The following is a 26,631-nucleotide window of genomic DNA, read 5'->3' as shown; positions in this document are numbered from 1 at the left end:
GATCTGTGCAGAGCTGACTGTTGCAAGGGCTCCACACCATGTTGTGACTGCAGTAAGTGAGGCGGGGCCTGAGCCCTGCAGGGGAAATGGAGAGCCAGACACTGCCTTCTTGCCCAGGAGGGCAGCTGCCCAGACCTGCCCTGGGGAGCCCCTTGACAGCAGTGAAGCAGTTGCTAAGCCTGTTTCCCTTCCCATGCACATGGCTTTGTTTCCATCTTCTGCTCTAAAAGACCCTTTCTGTGGGCCAGGCTGCCTGCCCACCACCTCTCAGCCTGTCTTCACCCTTTTCCTTCTTTCTGTGTACAGCACCACTGGCCTTCATTGGTCTCCTTGTTGCCACAGGACTGTTGCACATGTTCTTCTTTGACTGCCATTCTCTTCCCTTCCCTTTTATCTCTTGAACCCATTTGCAATGTAGGAATGCCTCCCTTCCTATTTCACTACTTACACATCAGGCTGAAGCTCCTGCAGCTCTGTCACTGGGAGTGAACTTCTTCCAGGGGTGGATGAAGATTTCTTCCTGTGGTCTCCACAGCAGACAGAAGAGAAAATCACCCAATATTTCAAGAGAAAGGCTTGAAACTTATGTACTATTGATGTGCAATACTGTGCTCCATCTTTCCAAGTTTCCAGATACAATTTCCTATTTGAAGATGTTTAGTTTTTAAATGACTTCTATGGTGTTTAGAGGAGCTGTTTGTCTCTTCGGTGTCTACACATGCATGAAGGAGGAGAGAGAATGTTCTCATTCCTGCTCCATTTAGCATTTGTTTGTGTGCCAGCACCTTGATGCTCACTGAGTGGGTTGACAGGAAGAGGTTATAGGTTTCTTTATCACACGGATATGAGAAGCTGTTTTCCTAGAGTAACCTGGCTTCCAGCGCCCTCACTGGACATGTCCATCGTTCCTGTCCACTGGTCCCATGCACCCTCCAAGGCCCACGTCAGGGCTTGCTCCCGCCACAGCAGCCTGCTGTCATCTCCTCGTCCCGTGGACCTTTCATCCCGACCATTCGCTAAGTGGGAGTTGCTGTCTCGCCCATGCTTGGTGCTGGTGTTTGGAGAGGAGGGACTGTTACTGATTGTTCTCTGCCATGCCTGTCCTAGGGTGTGTGGAAGGGCTAGGGAGTGTTTTTTGGTGCCTCCCGGGGCACTCAGTCAGTGTACAACACACTTGATTAAGATTTAAAGATGATGATGGAAAAGTGACTCTCTCTTCTTTCTCTCTAGTTACAAGTTATTTCCTAACTGCGTCCCCTCCTTTGGGTTCCGCCATCTGCTGCCTCTCACAGACAGAGTCGACAGCTTCAATGAGGAGGTTCGGAAACAGAGGGTGTCCCGGAACCGCGATGCCCCTGAGGGAGGCTTTGATGCAGTGCTCCAGGCAGCTGTCTGCAAGGTAACTTTCCTTTCTGGTCAGGCCCTGCTTGAGGAGATGGTAGAGAGCATCAGTGTGGGTGTTGGCCTTTTCTGCAGGAGGTGGTGGATGCTGAGCTGCCACAACTGGTGGCTTCTGTCCACTCTTAAATCAGACGGTGAGCTCAGTGGCATCTTGGGAGATGTATGGCAGCCACATGGCCTGGAGCGGAGTGGACAGAGCTGGTGTGTTTCTCTGGTGTGGGTGTGGCTGTGTGGTGTGGGATACTGTCTTTGCCAGGAGACAGCTGTTCTGTGTTTATACATTTGGCTTTTTTTGCTTCTTTCATGGGAAAAAAGTAAACATCAAGTCACATAGAAGCTTGTAGAGCTTTCTTCCCCAATTTTGGTAAACCTTAAAGATTCCTATTAGGGGAGTCCAGCTATACAAGAGAGCTGTGTAATGTATTTGGTTGCATTTCTGTTTGTTTTTCTTCTGCTCTGTGATACAAGAATCCAGTAGGAGGATGTAGCTATAGGTCGAAAATGAACTCATACTTTGAGAGGTTCCAATCTCAGAAAAATACATAAAGGGCATATTGGTAATAACTTATTCTTAATAATTTTCTACTGTCAAAACAACCCAATTACAATGAAGATTTTAAAAAATCACTTTTTTTTTTTTTTGGTACCGGGGATCAAACTCAGGACCTTGTGCTTGCAAGGCAGGCGTGGTGCCAACTGAGCCAAATCCCCAGCCCTAAAAAAATTACTTTTAAGCTTGCCACCACAGCTGACATTTTTTTATTTATCTTTCTAGCCTTTGTGCGTACACTTAGCATTTTTCATGCTGCCCCTCATGGAGTGTGTGTAATTAGTGGGGTCTTCAGATGAGTTCACTGATAGGGGGGCGTTAGGGATGCTTCTGTTCGTTGAGCAGAAAATGAGGTTGAAGCCCAGTGTGGAGATCGCACACAGCAGCTGCTGCTCACTTACTGTGTGAGCATCAACTTACTTGCCTACTTCTACAGTTTCTGAGCCCAGAGTGCTTGTGTTCAGTGTGTCACACACTCACTTTTCCTCTCTACTCAATCCTGAAGAAGAGTGAGAAGAGAGCCACACTTGTTCTGCCTGAAATAAGAAACCCAAACTGGGAGACAAAGCTGGCTGGAGGAAAGAAGAGACAAAGGGAGCAGCCCTGTCTTGTGGAGCCTGGATGAGGTCTACCATGGGTCTCCCAGTGCTGAGTCCGCCAGCTTCCCCTGGAGCCAAAGGTCACGGGAGCTTCCCATCCAGGGTGGCTGGTGGACAGACTCGCATGGTCTGCCTCACATGATGTTTTTAGCTGTCTGAAAACCAGGCAGAACATAGCTAGAATGTGTTCATCTTTGAATCTTTAAATGTGTTGCAAAATAGATTATGGATTTGATGTGGAAAGAAAAATTATTATTTTTTGACCAGCATTCAGATATTGAATGTAGGAGGCATAGTCTTCACAGACATTCAGCCAAAGTTTGCTTCTTGGCAGAGAACAAATAGTGCAGAGAAAACATAAGATCCACCATGAGAATTTTGTAGATTTTCTCTTGTAGGGGGAAGAAATCATCTTTAAGACTCAGTGGGTGGGGAAGGACCCAATTACCAGCCTAAGCCATATTCTACTGACATTCACTGTTTCAGATGATTCTAGCAGATTTCCTGAAGTCATTGCCCAAAGCCAGTGAGTGATTGTTGCCTGGCAGGCACTTTGTTGGGGAAGTTGTGACCTTACTCGTGTTGAAATTGCCCTGGTCTTTTCCACAAGGAATACATAAAAAGTTCATGATTGCTTAGAAGTGTGCAGTCTTTTGGCGACCAGTTTCTTTCTTCACCCTTTTTCCTATGTGCTGTCAATTTCTATTTAGATTTATATCGAGCTATTTCTTTCTCACCTGAAATCACCCACTAATAGTAAATGTTCTTTCCTGGTTCACTACAGGCTTACTTACTGTAGCAAAAAAATGGACATAGATCATGGACTACTTGATGAGAGCTTATGCAACAGTCATATCATTACAGACATTTACTGATTTGAGTAATACCTAGAACAAATTAAGGGGAGGGTGGAAAGCAGGAAATATTTCCTATTTGGAAATAAGAAAAAGAAAATGAAAAATATTGAAAATAAACCAAAATGATAAAAATAGTTGTCTCAGGTGATAGAATTGTGGGGGTTTTTTCTTGATATTTTAAATATTTATATTTATCCAAATTTCCACAGTGGATACAATTTTTAAAAATATAGAACATTTCAAGCATATAATAATGTATCCATTGTTTATCCTTAATGATTACTACTCGTGGCTGATCTTGTTCATCTGTGTTTAAAGGCACCCTATCCTTTATTATTTAAAGCCAATCTTGGATAGTATTCTGTAAGTCTTGAGTATTCCTTACTTTGTTTTATTCTTCTTCCTGTTTGTCCAGACTAGAAGCTCTTCCACTCTATGCTGCAAGCTCAGCATAGCAGAGGGAGAAGGTGTGGGATCTTGCACACTTGGCCTGGTGCCCCATAAGGGCTGGAGTTGCCTGGACATCCCCTGCAGTGGTGTATGCTCAGCTTCTTAATGCCCTGGGCCCTTGGTTATGCAGTTGATGACAGGTCTGTCTCATAGTGCCATAGGGAGCTCTTTGTTCTGGTTTCATTCTCTTGGGTTTTCCTCAGTTGGACTTCATTATCAGCTTGTAGGACTTAGGCTTAGGGAACATTCACATGACTCACTTTAAATCCCACTGCCATGACCCCTCTGTATTTCTTGGAAAGCTGTTCTTTGCAAAAAGAAGAAACTGCCAGTCCCTACTTAGAATAAGAACCTTCCCCCTATGAGTGGTAGTTTTGAGTTGTTCATTTCCCCCTAGCAGGTCGCTTTGCTGTGAGGGGCAGTTTAGCAGCACCTGCAGCTAAGGGACGCCTCTCTCACCTATGTAGGTGCTTTCTCCAATGTACCTTTCCTGGCTGTATTGGAAGTAGAATGCCCCATCCTTGATTTCTTATCTTTACCAAGGGATCTGTGACTGCACCTGTTTATACATTTTCTTGGTCAGAATAATGGTTTCTTCCACTACCAGTTGTATTGCTCCCCCAGGATGTTCTAAAAGTTGTCTCTAAGTTATTTGTTCTGAAATTTTGCAGGTGGAAGTGTGACAAGAGGTTCAGACTGGAATTATGGCTACTTTTTTATGCTCCCAAAACAGGAAGTGCCTTTGGCCGGTGGAGTACAGAGAGGGCACAGTTGCCAAGGAGCTGTGGGTTCCAAGTTGCCAGTCAACATTTAGCTGTTTTCAGGCTTTCGAGTGAAAGAATTTGCTTGCACATTTGAGCTTGGCTGGGTACTTCCTGGCTGCACAGAATTCTATGGGCTACTTTCTCCCGTCAGCCAGAAAAACAAGATCTATGCAACCCAGTGGATTTCCTTGTTTGTCTTGGCTTCTTGTGCCCACCATTTAGCTTCCGATCATTCAGGGGTTAGACAGACTCTGTTTTAAGCCTGATTCTGTAATTTTGCATTGCATTGAGTGTTAAATTTTTAAAACATTGCCATCCTCAGAAATAGATGAATGTGCGAATCTTAATGCAAACTTGCTTTGTTTGAATAAAACTTTTTTGTGTGCAATTCCTTTGCTAATCTAAAATGGAGACTACAACTCCAGTGGGGGTGGAGGGTGCTGGAGTGACTGCTTCATACTGGCCAGACTCTGCAGGAATAGATTCTGTGGGTCTCTGAAAGCCAGAGTAGTCACTGCCCTTGCTGGACCATCATCCACATGCCAGATGGCTTGTGTGCATTATCATGGTTCTTGTAAGAGTCCTACCATGTGTTGTTGCTGATTTACAGTTGAGGAAACTGATTATCACAGCAATTAATTTCACTTCTCCTTAGTGAGGAGTAGGACCGGGACTTGGACCAAATCTAATTGGTTCTAAAGTTTGTTTCCTTTCTATTACCTGGTGTCTGGGCATGTTGGAAAGTAGCCATAAGTGCAGTGTAGAGCCAAGGGCACTGGATTTAGGGTCACATTGTCCTGCTTCAAGATCTGGGTCTTTGCTGCTGATCTCCACTGGAGGCCATTAAGCTCTCCAGCCTCAGTGCGCTCATCTGGAAAATGCAGGCTTGGAGGGAAGGAGCCAGGATGCCTTCCACTGTACTGATCAGTGCTGCTTTTCGCAAAGGACTCTGTCACAGCCCTGGGCCCTTAATTTTGATTTTTACCTCCTGGTTCAGGTTTGATCCTCAAAGCCCACAAGGGCTGCTGTAAATGCCCCGAAAGGATGGGAAAGTCTCTAGTCCCACATACCGACATAGCCATGAGGGGTTTCCTCCCTGCACCCTTCCCTCCCCCAGTCCCCAGAGTCGATTTAGTGTCTTTTGACTTGTTGCCTGATTCCTCTTAGACCTGAGACTTGTATTGTTTTCCCAGGCACGAGTTGAGAAATGGAGGCAATGGTCTTCCTTTCCTGGAAGGAGGAATCCCCTCCCCATACCTTCACCCTTGTCCTTGGGCCTTGGCATCATCTGCAGGCCATTCTCACATGTACTGTGCCCTAGCCCCATGCACCGTTATTTGTCTTGGCCTCTGGGAGCTGCCCGCTTGCTCCTCCTCTGCCTCAGCACCTCCACCCAGGGTTGTCCTTGTCCTTGTGTTTTAATGAGTGCTTTTCATATCACTCCACTGGTTTCGTCTCTGAGGTGACGTCTCAAGCCTATGACCCATGATTTGCTGTGTTGTGGGCTTCACGGCCCCCAGCCACTTGTTCTCACGTGGGGTGGGACCCGGCCGCAGCACATCTCAGTATGGTCAGCAGGGCCCATGGGAGAGGGTTCAGCTCTTCTTATCCTGTAGAGTAAATCAGCATTGGGAGGCCTTCCACCTTGGCCTTGGGAGGTGTCTGCGCAAGGGGGCAGCTCCCTTCACTGATGACTGCTGGGAGAATCAGCCCGGGGAGAGGAGACTCCTTCTTCCATGGCTGAGCACATTCCATTCCTGGTGAGATCATTGGCTTTTCATTTCATGTCAGGGACTTATTGATTGGAATTGTGTTTGGGAAATATACATTTAGGCAAAGAGTGTTTTAGTCTTGGGCCCTCAAGCTCCGCTGTCTCCCCAGCCTCCACCCATGGCTTCTGTGTTCCAGCCACCATGACCTTGAGCCAGCTACTCTGCCTCGGCCAGGCCCTTTGCACATGTCATTTTCTCCACTTGGAATACTCCTTCCTGGTAGTCTATTGGAAGCTGATCAGACCTCCAATCACCTGACCAAGGGTATAGCAGAAAGATAACAAAAGACAAGACAAGATCTTTACTGCGTAAATGGGAGGCCCAGGATGGTCAGAGCTCCTGTCAAGCTAAGACACTATCTCCTGGAGCTCCACTATTAATTGAACACAGCTTCTTGAAGAGATAAGGGGTGGTGCAGGGAACAGTGGAGTGGAGAGCACTGATGCAAGCAGGGTCCTAGCAACAAGGGAATAAGATATTCTAGTAGGAACAGATCATTGAAATTTGTTTTTTCCCATAGATTAATTTCTGCCTCTATAAAAGTTCCAGTTACGAGTCATGCTGCCCTTAGCAGCATTGTTGTTTTGCCATCCAACATGTCATAGTGTCATGGATCATTGAGACCTCCGCTGTAACCAGTGGTGTGGGGAGTTGTTCTGTTCCCACACACCAACTGTTGGCTCTTCAGGCAAGCCATTGTGGGCTAATAGACTCAGACTTTTAATATGAAAAGCCAATTTATGAATTTGCATCTTGCTCAGGGTGGTCTCCATCAGTAGTCCTGCCTCTCTTCCTTTTCTTATTAATAGACTTTAGTTTTAGAGACATTTTGTAGAGACATTTACACCCTCTGCCCCACCCCCACTGCTTCCTGTCGGATCAACACCCCACATCAGTGTGTCATGGTGGTTCTGGTCATCATCAGCCGAAGTCCACTGTGTCCGTTAGGGCTCCGTCTTGGTGTCACATGATCTGTGGATTTTAACAAGTTATCACCACATCTATCTACCCATTGTTGTAGTGTCATACAGATAGTTTCCTTGCCCAGAGAGGTCTTCAAGCTCACATTTCCATCCCTCCCCTGCCCTGCCCCAACCTGCTTTTCACATTTAACCCATGCCTGCTTATGGGCTTGGTGTCTGTCAGGGAAGCTCCCTGACTGGTCATCCTGACAGTCAGGGTACCCCAGCAAAGGCCCTTGGTCTCTTCTATACCAATTATCATTTTGTTTGTGTTTGAGCCATTACTTGAGTGACAGGTGCCTTCCCTTTGGTTCAGTAAAGTCCTGGAGGGCAGACTGTGTCTCTTGTTCAGGACTGTCTCCAGCAGGTCCCCGGGAAGCATCTGGAGAACATACATGTGCTTTGTGCTAATAGTTGCCTCTTATTCTGAGTCAGGAACACCCAGGTACACACACACACACACACACACACACACACGTACACACACACAGGTACACACACACACACACACACACACACACCCTTGCATCATACTCGGCTGCCTCTGAGGCATCCATGGCGCTTTAGTGGCAGGTTTGGTGGAGAAAACTAAAGAAAATGAGGAAAAGTCTCTACCCTGAGGGTTAGATTGGAGCTTACAGGTCTAGCAGAAGGTAAATAAAACAATCTATGTGTAATCATTACAGTGATCCATATGAAATTGCTGATTTAACCATCAATGAGATCTGATACTTGCCCATTGATATTTTCTTCTTTTAAAAAAGTGGAAGATTTGTTGCCTTGTCCTTTACATTCTGAGATGCCTTGGGTTCAGATTGCAGCCTGCCATGGAGCCCACAGCAGAAACGCCCTCCTGCACAAGTTGGGTGTGTGCCTAAGGAGGATGTTTACACCCTGAGTCACAGGCTGAGATTTCTCTTCCCAAGAAAGAAATACTATACTTTGGCCTCGTTAAGTGTGAACAGACAGACTTTTAAAAAAGACACTCCCATGCGAAGTACGGAGTAAGGTGGAAGCAGGAACAAAGTGATGGAGACAGGTTTGAATGTCAGCGTGATGTAGGAAGCCAGTCAGTCTAGCCTTGGCTTTCCCTGTGAGCCATGTTGGAGTGAAGGCTCCCAGCTCCCCAGGCTCTGATCTGCCGTGGGGTCTGCCTGCACTGTCCAGCTCAGCCCTCTCTCTTTCCTCCTCTTCCCTGAAACCTGTTCACTTGTTCTTTTGCTCTTTCCTACAGCCTCCCCTTGCTACCTCCCCTTGCCTGAAAGGTTAGGGTACAGAGTGTTTCCTTGTCATATTTGGAAGTTGTTGACTACTTTCTGTGTGCAGGGTCCCCTGTGAGTGCTGTGAGGGATGAGCAGTTGAAATAGCCTCTGTGAACCCCACCCCAGCTGCAGAATGATGTGTGCAGCTGGGTTCAGACCCTGTGGAAGGGCTGGCTCCTTGGGGCCCTGTGACTGGAGGGGAGCCTGCCTTTACCCCCGGGCTTCACCCTGGCCTCTGCTCTAATGATGTGATCCATCACTGCTGGTCGAACGCTGTGGAGGCCCAGGCTCTATCCCGACCAACTCACAAGCTTGTTTCACCCACTCCTTTGGAGGTGTTGTACTGTCTCCCCTGTTTGGATGAGGAAACAAGCTTAGGAAGGCAGAGTGACTGCTCGAAGGTCCTGCAGCTGGGAATGGCAGAGATAAGGCAGAAGCAGTACCTGGGTGCCAGTGGAGTGTGGCTGCTTTCTGAAGGCACACAGCAGTGCAGCAGCGGCAGAGTGAGCTTCTGAAGAGCAAAGCCCTAGCCCAAAGAGCCACTGTGGTCCCCTCCTGAGCCCACCAGCCAGCTGGAGAAAAGGCTGGAAGGATTCTCACACTGGGATGGGGGAGACAGCTCATGAGCTGCTTCTCTCTGCAGCACATAGTTGGCACATGGCTGATGCCCCTGGGATGTCCCATGCTGTCCCTGCGTCAGCGTACAGTTGGAGCCCCACCCTTTGAGTGGTGCCTGACTTTCCCCTGGGTTTCCCTACCTGCATAGTGGGAGCCCTGATGCCTGCCTTATCTTTCCTGATTCTGAAGGTGTCTTTCAGCGGAGGGAGAACCGAGCCCGCTGACTCTCCAGGGACAGCTGAGGCCTGTGGGCTGTGATGACCGCTGCTTTGAGCACCCCTTCATTTATTTTTTTTTAATTCTTTTATTGGTACATTGTAGGTACACAACACAATTACATTTCTCATTGGGAACTGTACCTTTACATAATGCATCTTGGTTCTTATTTTTTCCCCATTCCTAGCCCTTCCTTCATGCCCTCCCCCCTCCCTATTTACAAAGACTTTATTTCCACTTTTTCCATTTCCCATCATTTTTCCTTTCCCCTCTTTCCTTTCCCCTGCCCCTCCCACTACCCCTACCCCTTTGGACCTTTTCTTCCTATTTTACATTATCGATTATTCATTGTAATCATTGGTACATTTTAGGTATACAATATAATGACATTCATCATTGGAAATTTGCACCTTTACATAGTCTCTCTTGGTTCTTATTTTTCACCCTTGCCCAGCCCTCCCTTCAACCCCTCCATTCCTCCCTATGTACAAAGATTTTGTTCCTCTTTTTCCATTTTCTCATATTAACCCCATTCCCTTCTATCCTTTCCCCTAGCCCTCCCACTTCCTTCCCCTTTGCCCCTTTTCTTCCTATTTCACAGACCTACTATACATTTTGTCCTTATTTACACTTTCAGTTTCTCACACCAGAGAAACTATTCGGTATTTATACATGTGTGTCCTATTTATTTCACTTCAGGGTATCGACTCAATATAGAACCCCTTCATTTAAACAGATCAATTAGATAGCTTCATCTTGAGATCAGAGAACCAGTGATTAAAGCTAATGCCTTTGTCCTCACTGTAGCCGTTCCCTGGGATGGCATCTTCATTCAAGAGCACCCATGTGTTTAAAAAGTTTTCAAGAGAGGGCATTATGAGTGTGCTTTCCAAAGAGGCCATCTCATCAGCCAGCCACTCCTGCCTCGTGTGTGTGTGTGTGTGTGTGTGTGTGTGTGTGTGTGTTTTGTTTCCTTCCTTCCATCTTTATTCCCTCTCTCCTTCCCTTTTTTCCTCCATCCTTCCCTTCCACTCCTATTCTCTCCCTCCTTTCCTTCATCCTACCCTCTTTCCTTCCCTTCTTCCCTCCCTTCCTCCCTCCTTCCCTCTCTCTCTCCCCCTCTCCCTCCATCTCTCCCCTGCATTCTTATTCCATCCTCCTTCTACCCACATTGCCTCCCTCCCCTCTCTTCTGCCTTCTTTCCTTCTATAGTAAGTACTAGGGATTGAATCCAGAGCCCTCATACTACATCCCCACCCTTTAAGAACATTTTTTATTTTGAGATAAGCCACTGCTAAGTTGCCTAGACTGGGCTCAAACTTGGGATCCTCCTGCCTCAGTCTCCCAGAGTGCTGAGATGATCAGCCCACACCACCATGCTTGGCTCAGCCTGTTTTCTGAGGCAGCGCAGCGGGATATGGCCTCTTCGTGGATTCCCAGGCCCTCTCTGCACTCCCATGGGGCACCCTCAAGTCTGCCTCTCTCACCTGTCATGCTTTGCGTGATCTGTGTGTGTCAACAAGCCACTGTGAAATGGATCTGGGGCCCATGGGCCATGTGCTTGGGGCCCAGTTAGAGCATTGCAGGCCACTGTCCCAACCTTGCTGTCCTTGTGCGGGTCACAGGACATCAGGAAACTGTGTCTGTCTCTCTGTGTTTCAAACAGAGCTGACAGGAGGAGAGCAGAGGGGCAAGTGGGTGGTGCTGGGCTTGGAAGCCTGTCCTGTGCTGAGACAGCATGGGAGGAAGCACTTTAGTTGACTTCAGCTGTCCTTGGAGAGGAGGGAACAGACCCACTGGCAGGAGACGAACAGGGGTAGCCACAGGGAATCCAAGGTGAAGAGGAATGTTCTAGCCGTGCTTGCTGCTCAGCAGTGAGTGTGTGGGCTCTATACCGCATGGCGGGTGCCAGAGAACAGTCTCTACAGCGGGTTCCTTTCACACTTCCGGTGCTATGTATTTTTACCCAGTTGCCCATGAGGACCTTTGTCCTATAGTAATCTCTTTGAGCCTGTCTTCTGCACGTCTCAGCAGTGTCTCCTCTAGGCTGCATTTGTCTTTGGCCTCCAGGGCTGTGAACTCTACACAATCATTTCGTTTGCCAAGCCCAGCTGGCTTTGAGCTCGTGTCCAGAATGTCTCCCTGGCTTCCACTGGCTTCTTGCAGAGCTGGCCCCCACTGGGGCAGGCTGCTGTTCAGGGGACCCAGGGACGTTCTACAGAGGTGGAATGGGAGAGGTCGAAGCCTCCTCTCGGTACTCCAGGGCCTTCCCTACTTTTGTCAGGCCTTGTAGTTATTAAGTGTGACCCCTTCCAACCCCAGGGAGCCGAACTCCCCTGCAGGCTGGAGACTTGCGTCCTCAAACTAGAGATACCAAGTCCTCTACTCCTAAGCATTTGTATCCCTCTTCCCGAGCCTCCAGGCTCTTTGGGCCAGCTATTGGATGTGAAAGAGCCAGCAAGCTGTCTTCACCCTTGGGAGGAGCCAAATTATTTATTTTCTCCAAGTCTGGGAAGGGCTGGTTGTCCCTGTCGGTTCCTGCTTCTTTTGGTTTTTTTGGGTTTTTTTTTTTTTTTGAGAGAGAGGTCAGATGGTAAGAAACTGAGGGGAGAAAATAGAGGCAATAGCCTGCTAGTTTTAAACAAGAGAGAAATGAGAGCTGAGAGTCTGGTGGAGCAGCAGGGTCAGATGAAGAGTTATGATAAGTGGACCTGGAGCTTATTTTTAATGGCACGGGAAGGAACCAGGGAGACTGACTGATGGACCATTCTGGGAGGAGGGTGGATTTGCTGTGTTTCCTTGAGGTGGGAGGAGCCCTACTTCCACTGGGACAGTGAGCCCAGAGGGGAAGCCAGGAGGACAAGCTGGTTTGGTTAGCATGGAGAGGGGTTGCTGCCCGAAGATTCCTCAGAGGGCCACAGGCAATGCCAGACAAAGGAGGAGGGTGCCCTGGGCTCCCTGGATGATGGAAAAGGCGAGCTCCCCCAGTGAGGGTGGGACTGAGGGTCTGAAGGCTAAAACAGACTGGGTGGTGAATTGGATACAGACTTGGTCAGCAGACAGGGAAAAGCTGAATGACTCTTAGTCCTGGCCAGACGCCACATTTCTTGCTTCCAAGTCCAGGGCACTTCCGTCCCACCCGCCCTTGGCATTTTCATCCGGCTGCTGACCTCACCTCTGTCGAACTTAATGAAATTGGTTTTGTTTCCATGCTGTTTTTACTTAGAGACAGGAGAAAAGTTTAGCTAAGTAAACAGTTCTTTTTCTTTTAAAAATTCTTGTTTATAGAGAGAACTTGTTCAACATAAAAAGTTAGAAAATGCAAATAGGCAAAGAGGAGATAAATATCAGTCATAACCCTACAACCCAAAGATTGTGTACTTCTGAATTATAGATATAAGTAAGGGATTTTTCACCTCTCTGAAAACCCTGCAGACAGCGAGTGTCAATTATGGATGGTTTACTGCATACTGGCTGCTGGGCTTGCTGCCCCTGTGTGTCATTTAATTCTTCAACAACTATATTTGGTCAGTACTGTTATTATCTCCCTCTCAGATGAGGAGGATGAGACCGCAAAGATTAAGTAACATGCCCAAGGTCCCCAAGACAAGATGAGGCAAACACAGGCCTGAGCCCCAAATCATAACAGCTATGTGGATGCCACGGCCAAATCAAAGAATGTGTACCTGCGGGGCTCCTAGCACCTTCCCCATAGTCAATATGTTTATGTAAATTACGCATTTAAGTGACATTATGAGCAAAGCATGGCTTCTTTAAAAAAAAAAAATGCCTTCACTGAATTGTAAATGATATGCATAAACTGCACATGTTGAAAATATACAGTGTGACAAATTTCGACATTCATACACCAAGAAACCATCACCACAATCAAGATAATAAATACATCTTTCACCTCCAAAAGCATATTTGTGCCCCTTTGTCATTTCTCCCTCTCTCATCACCCCAGGAGTCCATGAGTTTTCCTTCTGTCATTACACTTTAGACTGCATTTGCTAAAATTTTACATACACAGTATATGTCTGGCCTCTTTCACTCTGCTTAATTATTTTTGAGATTCCTCCTGGCGATTGAGTTTATCTGCTCTTTTTGTGGCTGAGTAGTGTTCTGTTGCACATCCAACAGTTTTATTTATGACCCATTCATCAGTTTATGGACTTTCAGGTTATTTCTGGGTTTTGCCTAGTATGAGAAAGCTGCTATGAACGTTTGTGTTCATGTCTTTTATGGACGTATGCTTTCATTTCTCTTGGATCGATACTTGGAGTGGGATGGCTGGATCATATGGTAGGTGTTTTAACTTTTTAAAGAAACTGCTCAGCTGTTTTCCAAAGCACACATGGCATTTTACATTCCTGCCAGCACTGTAAGAGAGTTCCAGGTTCTGCACATCTTGACCAACATTCAGCGTGTTCAGGCTTCTTCATTGTAGTCATTTTAATAAGCCCTCAGGTGATGATTATAGATTCCCTTAAAAATCCCTTTTTCATACACTGAGTCTACAGTCCTGCCTTATAAAGTTTCTTCAAATGTAGAAATAGGCTGAGAGAAGTGAAGGAATTGATTCAGGGTCCCACAACTGGAGCAAAGGAAAGATCGGAATTCACACTGACCTGCTCTAAAGCTCACAGTCCAACCCCTGTGCTGCATTCCATTTTGTAGTGTAGCATTTCCTTTAAGAAAAAAAACAACTCTACTGTTGCTCTAAGTTACATTCTTTTCGCTGAGACACAGTACCCTACACCCGTAACTTAAAAAAGAGGGAAGGTTGCTTTTGACTCACAGTTTGTAGGGATTTCAGGCAAGAGACATGACAGAAGAGGGTTCTCACAGTGTGGAAGCAGGACGTAGAGGGATTGGGGAGGAGGAGGGAGATGCACCCTTCCAGGCCACGCCCCAGTAACACCTCCTCCAACTAGGCTTCACCTCCCAACATCACACTCAGCTATAAACTCCTCAGTGGACAAATCCACCACTGAGTATCACACCCCCATGATCCAGTTGCCTCCCAAAAGCCCCATCTGTGAATGAGCATATGGTGGCATGAGGCTTTGGGTGACATCTAGATGTAAACCATTACATGCTCCCTGTCCCAAACACAGGATACAGAACTCATGTCTTCAAAACAGATAGCTCTCCCAGTCAAGCAGACAGGAGGGGAATTCTTTCTAACATAAGTACTCTGGGGCCACCACGTAGGACATCTGCAGGCCTGGGAGCCTGGGTGAAGGACCGAGTATACCTGGACTTGTTCCTGCAGGCTGAGCCCTGGGTGAAGATTGATAGTGCCGTTTACAGAACAAGTGCCAGCTCCAGAGAAAACAGTCCACCCTGCTGCTCCTCACTTGTAGAGCTGCTACCATGTCCCATGCAGCCTTCCACTCCACAAGCATTTATTGCGGATCCTGCAGCCGTCAGGTAAAAGCCTCAAACACTGGGCCCTGATGAGTCATCATATTTGTTATACACATCCTCCCTCCCTGGCCAGTTGGGCAGCTTATGCCTGGGAGTTTCACTGTGGTGGAAGATGCTGGCCATCCACGTGGGCTTCTCTGGCCATGCTTGTTGGGTAGGCTGGTTACTTTTCTCTGAGCACCAGTTGGGTCGTCTGTAAGATGTCAGTCTGTGGCCTGCTTCACAAGGGCTGAAGGCAAACTGGAATCATGGACATCTTCAATGAATGTTAAGTATTATGCTTGTTTTTCTGACAAGAAAAACTTTTGAGCTGTTAAGTAATTTGGTCAAAGCCACATGGGTAAATATGGGCAGCAACAAATTCACATGCTCATCACAAGGCATCTAAGCTCCACATCCTTTGGTCTCCTTGCTGCTTCATTCCCTTCTGTCCCCACAAGGCCATCAAGAGGCTGGCCTGGAAGAGGCAGAGACTGAAAAGTTTAAGCAACAGAGGCAGCATTCAAAGCTCAGCCCAGTCTTGCAAAAGTAACACCTGCTTATTAAGGACAGTTTGGAAAATAATGGGAAAAAGAAAAAGAGATTACCCATATCATCTCAAACCTATTCCTGAGCACAGTAAGCTGTATTTTATTTTTTGTATGTTTGTTTCCTATAAAGTTTGTGATCACACTATACTCGTAGAGCTGTAGCCCTTGTTTTCACTTTGTTAGACATTTTTGCACATAATTCCTTATTTTTGTGAACATAATTTCTAAGCTAGTACCTGTAGAAGGGTATCAGCCTATTCTGTTCCCCTATGTGGTACATGATTTCATAATAGTTGTGTGACAGTCACTCTGAAGTCAAATCATGGAGTCAAAAGATACATACTTCTTAAAGAGTTGTTTATCTTTTTAAGTCAGATTTAGTACTGTAATGTATAATAGAACATAAAATGATAGTACTGAAGATATAGAACAACTATTATAGACAGCTGAGCTAGTAGAAACATTATAGGCTGTCAGAGAGGGTAGTCCTTCCAGGAAGTCAGTGCAGAGGATGAGAACACATTATAACTGTGGCTGGAGGCACATCTGTTGGAGATAAAAATGGAATGGCCAGGCCTGCATACCTCCCAAAGGGATAAGTGGTATCACCAGGTCCAATAAACTCTAGATAGATATTAGTCACCTTGGTGGGTGACTGAAACCTCCTGATCCATCCCTTCCTAAAAAAGTCTTCATTCTTTCCATGTACACTTGTTACATGACATGCTTCCCACTAGATCAGTATTACCTAAGCAGCTATATTTGTAATTTTATTGGTTGATCATAGTTTTGATCCATGTTGTACCCACCTTGTGATTTTGTACTCACCCTGTGATTTTTTTCTATAAAACTTTGAGAAATGGGCTTGCTGGCACCCCATTTTCGAGTTTCCTCCTGTCTCTCAGGAGCTATCTCTCTCAATAAACTTCTCTTGACCTCTGTGTTTCCTTAGAGTACATTCTTCAGTTTTGGAAAACAGGAATTTGGCATGTCTGACATGTAGCAGGTTGGCAGTTGTGTTATTTCCTGTATATCACAACTAGCAAAAATTATAATACTGTACAAACAATGTGTACTGTACAAGAAAAAGATATTGAGGGTCTGTAAGATACACGGAACTGTATAAAAAAATCTGGGTTGTAGTCTGTGAGTGGTACAGTGTAAATCCAAATGGTATGCCTCGATTGTAAACATAAAAAGTCATTAAACAAGTAAGTGGCTGAACAAGGCGTATAGTTATACATATATATAGAAATGTGAAGATTCCAGGTCTGCATGTTTGACATGGTATTGCCGTTGTTTCATTTTTGTTGCATTGTTTTCAATTTGTGTTTCTCATATGACTAATGATGTTGAAAATGTTTTCATGTTTTTTTTTTAATCTTTTGAATAGTATGTGTTTAGATGTGTCACCTCTTCTGAATTACATTATTTTTATTATGTTTGTGTGGTAGGGTTTCCTTGATGTATTTATTTGTTTATTTACTGGAGTCTTGGGATTGAACATAAGGCCTCACAGCCACATTTCCAGTGCTTTTAATGTTTTTCTGTTTTAGACAGTTTCACTAAGTTGCTTTGGCTGGCTTTCAACTTTAGATCCTTTTTCTTCTTTCCCCAATAGCTCCAATTACAGCCCCCCCTCAAGTGAGTTTTCTTTTTTTTTTTTTTAATATTATCTGGAAATTAGTCTCTTGTCAGAATAAATTTAAAAGGAAAATATAGGCTGAGGATGTAGCTCAATGGTACAGTACTTATCTAGCAAGCATAAGGCCCAGGGTTTTACTGCAGTACTAAAAAAGAAGACAGATAAGGAGAAAACAAACAAATAAAAAAAGGTGTTTAGGGTGGGGTGGTAAAAGGGGCCACTGGCAGATGTGTCAAATCCCAGGCATCTGAGGACACAAAGTCTGTCCATTGTTTGGCGCAGGTACATGACAGACTTTGTTATAATAATAATAAGTCAACAGGAATGATCACGCCCATACCACATGACTATGCAAGGTCCAGCGGCTGTTTTGTCCAAGTGTGTCTCAGAAAAGCTGATAAAATGGCCTAGGATTTAGCTCAGGGGTGCCTCGCCTGCCTTGAAAGTGCAAGGTCTGAGTTTGATACCTGGTACTGGAAAAAAGAGAAGCTGATAAAAAAAAGGATGCACAGCTCTTGAGCTCAATAGCTTCAGCCCCAACTGTCATGATCTGATGCAGCCCGTATGTTATAAAATTAAAGTTTGGTTCCTGCTTTTTTGGTGATGTTTGCTCCATGGTTTTCTTTTCTTTGGGAACCTCCCCTGACCGTGTCACGGGAAATATGAAATATGAAATGTTGTATCTCCCAACCCGTTAACTGTATGATACGCCAACTTCTTGTTCTCTAGAAATCGAAGGATGAGTCCTAGGAACAAAGGAAGTTTAAAGTAGGAAGATATTTATTGATAGGACAGCTCCTGAGGGACAGGAAGGGTCCTGAGTGGGTAGCCCTCTTAATACACTTTGTAAGAAGTTGTCTTCTACTTCCTTGTAATAGTGTTGAGCACGGTGCCATCTCCTGTGTCTGACAGATCCACATATTTCCTGCCCAAAATCGTGCTGGTTTATGTTCTGTCTTGGCTGTGCTCTACCTCCCAAACCTCTTGCCTACTCTTCCATACCCCATGGCTTATGATGCATTGTTTTATTTATTTTAAAGTCTCTACCCCTTTATCAGAATGTAATATGCACATAAAGAACCATGTGTGGGTACGTCTCAGTAGATGCTCACAAGAGAAGAGCTCAGGTCCAGATAGTATTACCAGAAACCTGAAAGCTGCCTGTGACCTCCAGTCCTGCCAAGAGGAGCCACTGTCTCGACTTGGACACCACAGAGAGCTCTGTCCTGGCTTAGCCACAAGGGACTCCTAGGGCCCTAAAATGTGTCCGCCTCCTTGTTGTGTGTCTTTCCCTTCTGTATGTTCACTGGTGCCCAGGATAGCCACCCCCCTGTTCTGCCTTCTCCCTCCTTATTTCTTCTTCTGGTTTCCTCGAAGTCTGCCCTTCACCATTCCAGCTGAGCTTAAGGTTCATCTAAGCTAGGAGGTGAATGTTGTGTCCGGGAACTGACTTCCCACTGAGTCTCCTGTCCTTCAGTCCTCTGGCTTCTTGCCAAGCCCCTTTCTCCCTTGTGTTGCTCTGACTTTTTATGATGTATTTTTCTTTGTCTGTGCTGTTGCTGGAACAAGTGAGACTGTAGCATGGCTCTTTAGGCTATTTATCCATCCCTGTGATGAGGAAGAAGAGAGGATGGTGTCCTCCATTCTTATCTGGTGTAGGAATAGCTGTTCACCTGTGAAGTCTGGGAATCCCATCACCTCTTTCAGTTCAGGGTGCACGTGTAGCCAATTCTGGAAAGTTCGTAAATCCTTCTTGTGTTCACCTTTCTGCCAACCTCTTGGGATGCCCTTTCAGCTTTAGTAAAAAGATTCATAAATGCAAGGTTTTGTACGCTCTGTCTAAACTAGCTGCTTCTAAATAACTAGGAGTGTGTTTCTGCAACACTGGGGCCATGGTGACTGAATGTGAAAAATGCAGAGCCCTTTCCTCACCCACACAGACTGTACTTCTGAAGATGATAAATCCATATAGTGAAGCAGGAGGGGAGAGGAGCTGATCTGAGTGATTCTGTTAATGACTGGAGTGGTTTACACCCCCAGGAGAGGTGGCCACCCTTACCAGCTCTGCAGAGGCAGGCAGGCTTGTCTGCTGGTCATTTGAGCAATTCATGTCTAACAGGGCAACTGATGTGTTCACTTAACCATCATCTCAAACAAGCCTGGCAGCCTGGCGGTCAGCACCTTCCCAAATTGCTCTGGGAAGGAACAGTAAGCCAGACTAAAAGAACGGCACCCAAAGGAACTTGTGATCCCTTGGGGCGGGGGTGTGGCCCCAGGCCATGGGCCAGCGAGGGTGGAGGCTTGGATTTTGCCCCTGTGTGCCCATGTGTTCCCCAGTGCAGGGGCTCACTGTGGACCCATCCCAGTGGTTTAAATGAACAGCCCCCTGGGCACAGGGTGAGAGCAGGGTGAGGCAGACCTCTGGCCCCGGAGGTGGGCAGTGTCTGGTCTGCTGCCCAGGGCAGGCAGGTTGTACCCACCCTGTCTCTCCTTCAGGAGAAGATCGGCTGGCGTAAGGATGCGCTGCATTTGCTGGTGCTCACCACAGACGATGTGCCCCACATCGCGCTGGATGGGAAGCTGGGGGGCCTGGTGCAGCCACATGATGGCCAGTGCCACCTGAGTGATGCCAACGAGTACACCGCGTCCGACCAGATGGTGAGGATGGGTGGGCTCGGCTGCATACGGGCAGGGCTCGCCTGCCTCAAACCTTCCTGCGCTGACTTTCCTGTCCATTCTTGGGGTTAAGTTTCCTTCATTATTCTGTCTTTTCAGTTGGGTTTCTGAACTCCTCATTAAATTGGCACATCTCAGGGACTTCTGTAGCTGCCTTTGTGTACCCGAATAAAGAGTGTCTCGGTAGGGGATGAGGTCTCCTGGGAAGTCAGGACAGAGTTTAGGAAAGACGTTTTCCTGAGGACCCACTACTCCCAATAATCTGTGACTGTGATGACTTAATTTAAAAAGGTTAATGCAACTTTTCAAGCATATGTACTAGTAGACCAGTACGATGAACTCCTGCACCCCTGTCCCCAGCACCATGATGATCAAGATCTTGCCATACTATTGTGCAGACTTTTCCAGCAATCTGGACCCTCCTCTTTCCCGAGTCTATCCTGGTTTCTGGCCAGAGAGGTGTTCTTCCCAGTTTTCTTTGCTGGCCAAGGCCCTTTTCTCGTTTCAAGAGGTGATCACACCCACGCCTCCAGACTGTGAACGCTGGGATCAGGCAAGGACATATAACCATGGCCCCACCCGAGTGTAACCCCTGTGCCTGTCAGTAGCCCATGAAATCCTTGAGACCCTGCTTCGATGCCTCACTGCCTCCCCTCCCTCTGTACCTCTGCCCTGGGACCAAGCTTTAGCCCGGAGATAGCAGCCAGCCCCTTTCTGAGCCATGAGCAGGATGAGGGGCTGGGGGCCTGACCGTTAGGCACAAGGAAAGGAGGAGTTGTGGGGAAGATACCAGGTGCTGAGGGTCGTGGGGGGACATGGTGGCTCTTCTCAGGTTCCCCACATTCCCACCCTGCTGAAAAGACAGACACACAGACTGGGCATGGAGTACCCCAGTCCTCACCTCCTGCATGGTATCTGGTGGGCACCTCAGCCTGTTAGAATGGCATACCCTTGACTTCCGCCTTGGCCCTAGGACTATCCATCCCTTGCCTTGCTTGGAGAGAAGTTGGCAGAGAACAACATCAACCTGATCTTTGCTGTGACAAAGAACCACTATATGCTCTACAAGGTATGTCTGGAGGGGAGTGGAGAGGAAGAGGAGGGCCAGATTCTGGGGCCCTTGCTGACCCTAAAGCCAGTGGGGGCTTGGGATACAGGGGCTAGGATTGTTCACAGCCCACCTCTCTGTGGGCAGAGTCAAAGGAGGGGTGCAATATAGCCCTGTCTTGATCTAGTGGACAATAATAATACTAAGGAAATGCTTAAGCATTTACATAGCTATGAGTAGTTTCACAAAGAATTAAACATGGCATCTAAGTTGATTCTGAGAAAAACCTTGAAAATAATATGAATTTCCATTTTCAGAGAGTGAAATGGAACATTAGAAGCACACTCTAATAGGGAAGAAAAATATAAAATGAAAATGTGTTGAAAGGAGCCGAGTGTGCTGGCACAGATCTGTACTCAGAGCTCAGGGAGGCTGAGGTAGGAGAAAGGATCTCAAGTTTGAGCCCAGCCTGGACACTTAGTGACTATCTCAGAATTAAAAAGGGCTGGGGGTATAACTTAGTGAAAAGGCCCTGGGTTCAATCCTCAGTACCACACACACACACACACACACGCACGCACGCACGCACGCACGCACACACACAATGCAGAGCCAGGTGTGGTGGGGCACACCTGTAATCCCAGCACTTGGGAAGCTGAGGTGGGAGGATCATTGTGAGTTTGAGGCCAATCTGGGCTACACCGTGAGCTCAAGGATGGCCTGAACTACATAGCAAGACTCTGTCTCAAAAGAAAAAAAATGCCAAAAGGAGATCGTCAGCCACCATCACTAACCTAGTAGTCTACTTTTATGCTTTCCCCATGGTGGGTGCGAGACGAGGGGTGGCCTGGTCAGGAGCTCCCCAAGAACGTCTTGAGTGAACAGAGCATCTGTGTGAGTCTATTCCATCTAACGAGGCTTTTCCCAGCTTGTCCCTTGGACCAGCACCGTCCACCCCCCACTTTCCTACAGCTACAGCTGAGCTGAACACTGAGCTCAACCCCCCGAGCTGCACAAGGAGAGCTCACACGGGCTGGATGGAAGCCCGGCTCTCTCTGCTGTTCACCCCTCAGGATTCTCTTAAACAGTCTGAGATTATCATTCATGAATATGCCGCTGTTGCCTTCCTGTAGCCTGAGTTAAACAAGCTACACCAAGTGAAGATGGGTGTCTGGCGGGAGATCACAGCGTCTCCACCTACAAACCCCATTTTTAGAGGGATTCACTGCACGTACTGTCTTGGGCTTCTAGATGTTTCAAGAGGGTGGAGGTCCTCCTAGGCTTCAGCCATCCTTTCTCAGGGAGGGAGGAGGCCCAGGAGCTCTCAGCAGGCTGAGGGCAGGGATGCTTGTCCCTGTTGCAGGGGCCACATCAGGAGTTGGTACGAACACAAGAGGACAGGCTACCACTTTTCTGGCGCCTCACTCAGGGAATGAGAGGTCCTGGGGAGGGGACCTTCCTATCTCAGCTCCCTGTTGAGAAAAGCAGGTGTATCCAGGACCCTTAGGCAAGTTGCCTCTGCCCCTGTGTGAACAAACAGAGCATCCAAGGAGCTGAACCCTCTACTTGTGTAGACCAGGGAACAGCAAGAAGTGGGAAGGGCAGGGTCAGCTCAGAGGACAGACTGTGCCAGAGGCGAGAGGTCTCCAGGACTGCCCTTGGGAACAGATGTGGCCAGCCCCTTCCTTCCCCTCCTCCTCACAGGGCTGGAAGCTGAGCTGCACAGCCCACTGCAGCAACTCTGCCGGAGCTCTCTGCGCCTTCCTCTTGTGTCTTCTCCCAAGTCTGTTGTGCACAAGAGTGGCAGAACTGAGTGCTGGGCCTTACTGTCCAGTCAGTGCAATAGTGTTCACTCTGATGGAATGGAAGGCAAAATGGACTTATTCTTGTCTTTATTTTTTTTCAAGAACTTTACAGCCTTGATACCTGGAACCACGGTGGAGATTTTACATGGAGACTCCAGAAATATTATTCAACTGATTATCAATGCATACAGTGTAAGTCACTGACTTTGTCTCTCACCATGACCTCCATCCTGCCCTCTCCCACAGAGGCCCTCGGACCTGACGCAGGCTCCACTGGGCGGTGCACGTGCTCGTGGACTTAACTGCTCCCTGCCCTCCCCGAGTTGGACACCTTCCACCTACACCCAGGCTTGATGCGCCCTCTCTCCTCACCTGTGCGATACCATCCATCCTGGGATGGTCCCAGGGGCCCTGGGTGTGCTTGGGCAGTGACACCTGGTGTGTCCACCTGTCCAGCTGCCCACCTGGCCCTGGACAGTGTTCCCTTCCTGTGTGAGGCACAGGGTGTCCACTAGCCACGGCTGCGTGCTATGGCGGGGAGAGGCCTGCACCTGCCCTCGCCTCACAGCGGTCAGTTGGAAAATCCCCCGACCTGTGATGCTCAGCAGAGAGCTGTGGGCGGCACAGGAGAGGACTTGAGAGGAACCAGTAATCAGGGTTTTGCCCACCTACTTGGGACCTCATTGTGACAGTCCCTCTAGAGGGACTCTGAGGGGCCTATAAGATTGTGTGTTCTTGTAACCTGTTGTGAGAACGTGGTGCCTAATGTAAGTCCAGGCTCTTTAGACATGGTTTAGGGGTCACTTCCATACCCCAAGTTAATCGGCTGAGGAATCATTTCTGAAACCTTTCTTGTTCCCACTTCCTGTCCCTTAATACGTAACAGTCAAGAAATGCTTGCTTGGGGGCTCCCTCAGGAAACTTGAGCCCAGTTCCTTGTCTGGGAAGTGTGCACCCAGCCATTCCCTCCCTGCAGGGTCCCAGTGTGGACTTAGTGTCCAGTGCCCACCACACCCTCAAAGAAGTAGGATAATTCCCAGATTGGAATTCAGGTTGCATCTTCCTGTTAGAATAAAAGTGTGATTTAAGTAACCCTGTACTCCTAACAGCAGGCAGGATTTCTGATGGGTTTGCCCTGCCTCCCTCCCTTCTATATCTCCCCCACTCCTTTGGCTGTGGTTAGGGCTTCTCTTCTCCAAATGCTGGTATCTCCTTCCTCCTGGTCTGCTGAGAGAAACTTTAGACTTCTCTTCTCTTGCCATTCTCCCCACAGGCCAGCCTTTTTTGTATCTCTGACTTTAAAATCCTCATCAGATCTAACATTGCCCCTGAGCCTGGTGAGTCAGGGTTTCCGAATTAATTTACATTATAGTGGTTTTCAGTTCCACAGGGAGTAATTTGGTTTGTGTTTCAGGAAGGAGAGCCGTTACACTCAGTCCCCTGGGCACAGCAGATAAAATGTAACATAGCGAGAGGGGCTTGCAGGGTGAGTGTGAGTGTGCAGGGTCCCCTCTTCCCAAGGGATGTTTCTCACTTTGAGTCTCTGGGGCTCCGGTTGGTGGACACTGACTACAGGAATCAGAGTGAGAGCCGAAATCCCTGCCCTGCCGTCCTTACCCCTCCTGTGGGAATGGAGCCACTGTGGGAGGGTGACAGCAGCAGCTCCTGCTGAGTCAGGGCCTTCTCGAAGACGGGCTGAGCCTTGTCTGGGCTCTGTGGTGTGTTTGAAGGCATCTGTGGGAAGAACCACGTCCACATTTCCATCCCCCAGGCAGCTCCTAGCTCAGACCTGGCAGAGCTCTGGGCGTCATGATACACTGTGCCAGAAGCTGGCTGGGCGGTGTCTGCCAGGAGGGTTCTCTGTCATCAGCATTTCACGGCTGTTGTGTCTGTGCTTATGCATGGAAACGCCAAAAGCTAAGCACAAGGCATGGCTACTGGGTCCCTGGGTGGATCTCAGAAATTCTCAGTGGTGTTCTTTCTCTGGGGTTTGTGGCACTGGCCCTGAACAGGATTCGTTGTATATAAATTTCTTTTCTTAATGGAAATCCAGGGATTGGGGGATCAGTGAGCAATAAAGGGAAACGAGAGGAGTGGGAAGCCCTCTCTGCCACTGAGAAGTTGGGACCAGAGATTAGTAGAGAAAATGATCTTACCAGGCCAGAGCTACATCAGGAACCTGGGATAAACCTCCTGAGAAATGTGGGGACCTTGTACTATCGCTTGACTGGCTTCTGTAGAAAACATGTTATGAAATAAAGCATACAGCTTATGAATGAACACTGGAAACTCAACTTAAAAAAAAAAAGAACAATTTCTAGAATACCGTTAACAATATTCAAATTCAATTTAAATTTTTTTAAGCTTTATTGAGGTATGATGATGCACAGCAAAGCATACAGATTTAAATTTTACAACTTGGTAAGTTTTGGCACATGTATACACCTGTGAAACCATTACTCCATCAGTTTATTAAACATGTCCATCAGTCCCAAAAGTTGTGACCTTTGGTAATTCCCTACTTCTGCCCCTTTGCAGTTGAAGTTTTAAAATAAATTAAATGTGAAGCTGCAGGATATTCAGAGCAAGGTCTAGTTGGTGAAAGCCACGCTGGGATGTTAGTGCTCTGTAATACCGTGCAGTAATAAGAAGATACACATTGATCTCTGCTCCCGATTCCTGACATGAAGCTCCTTATAGTTAGGGGCAGTCGGAGAATCTAGTGTCCTAGTATTTGGTCTTTCACTCTGGTTCCTAACACAGAGCTCCTAAGACCTCTGTGTTCCCTGATGGATGGGGGCGTCCTGGCTTGGTAAAACCCTGGATAGCTTGAGGATGGGATGGCCACAGAAAGGCCAGAGCATGATCAGAGGATTGGACTCTGGCACCACTGCTGACCTCCTAGGATGGGAGGGGCTGAAGGTTGAGTTGATCACCTGTGGACAAAATGTAATCAGTCATGCCTATATGATGAAGCCTCCATTAAAAAGCCAAAGGCTTCTCGACTGCTGAACAGTGGAGATTCTTGGAGGGCGACACACTTGGAGAGGGCATGGAAACTGTTCCCCTTCTGCACACCTGGCTCTCTGCCTGTGTTCCACCAGGTGTTCATCTTTATCCCTTACTGTGTCCTTGGTTAGTATGCCAGTAAACACCAGTAAGGTGTGGCCTTGTGCTCTTTGAGCCCATCCTAGCACATTAATGGAACTCCAGGAGGGCACTATGGGAACCCTGATCTCTAGCTGGTTGGTCAGAAGTGTAGGTGACAATCTACTGCTCAAAACTGCCACGGGTGGGGTCTTGTGGGACTGAGCCTTTAACCTGGGAGATCTGACACTGTCTCAGGTAGACACTTGTCAGAACTGAATTGAATTTACAGGGCACCCAGCTGGTGTCTGATGGAGAATTTTGTTGAGGGAAGGCAGGTGTCACCCTCCAGGTGTTGGCAGTGTTGTGTTGAGTAGTGTATAAGACTAGAGAGTAGGAAAAACAATTTTCTTTTTTCCTTAGATACCCATCTTCTTGATGTTATCTTTTGGGCTGGGCATTTTCCTGTCTTTAAGCCCACATTGTTGTGTGTGGGGTGGACTTTGCCCAGCAAGGCACTTTTTATCTTGCAGCCTTTCACCTGATTCTGTCTCTGGCCAGGCTCTGGTTAAAGCCCTGTGTTATGGTTGCATTTCTGGTGTTCCTTCCAGTAGGAGTAGTTTGTGGTAGATTTCATATGAATCATGCAACACATGACCAAGTCTGGGTATTGGCTTTTAGCTCCCCTGGAGGGCTGGCAAGTGATCACTGGAGGCATTCTGAGAAGATTGGGGTTGGAGGGTATGTAACAGATGAAATAACTGTTGTATTCAACCCTGCTGTGGAGGGAGCAACAGGCAAAGTGTATGTGGACCTTGATGTCTTATAGACAGTCTGCTGTACACATCTCTTATAATGTGAAATTTTCAACTCTTGGATTTACACATTTTGTTGTGCCAAATTCTTCAGTGTGAAAAATAACCAAGTCCTCGCAAGGGAGTTTGGTGGCATGGAGC

The 26,631-nt window shown here is 47.2% G+C and overlaps 1 protein-coding gene across 1 annotated transcript in view; it reads left to right on the top strand.

Moving 5' to 3' along the window:
- The window catches only part of Itgb5 (integrin subunit beta 5), a 110,299-nt gene that overhangs the window by 44,074 nt on the left and 39,594 nt on the right, over positions 1 to 26,631 (top strand). Inside the window, 4 exon segments of the mRNA XM_021259554.2 lie at positions 1,231 to 1,399; positions 19,556 to 19,717; positions 20,709 to 20,804; positions 22,691 to 22,780. Coding sequence (XP_021115213.1) covers positions 1,231 to 1,399; positions 19,556 to 19,717; positions 20,709 to 20,804; positions 22,691 to 22,780 — 517 coding nt within the window.

The sequence above is a fragment of the Heterocephalus glaber genome, unplaced genomic scaffold, assembly GCF_053883595.1.
Source record: "Heterocephalus glaber isolate CG9 unplaced genomic scaffold, H.glaber_assembly_v1.0 deba00000122, whole genome shotgun sequence".
NCBI lineage: Eukaryota > Metazoa > Chordata > Mammalia > Rodentia > Bathyergidae > Heterocephalus > Heterocephalus glaber.
This window is presented reverse-complemented; position numbering and strand designations above follow the sequence as displayed.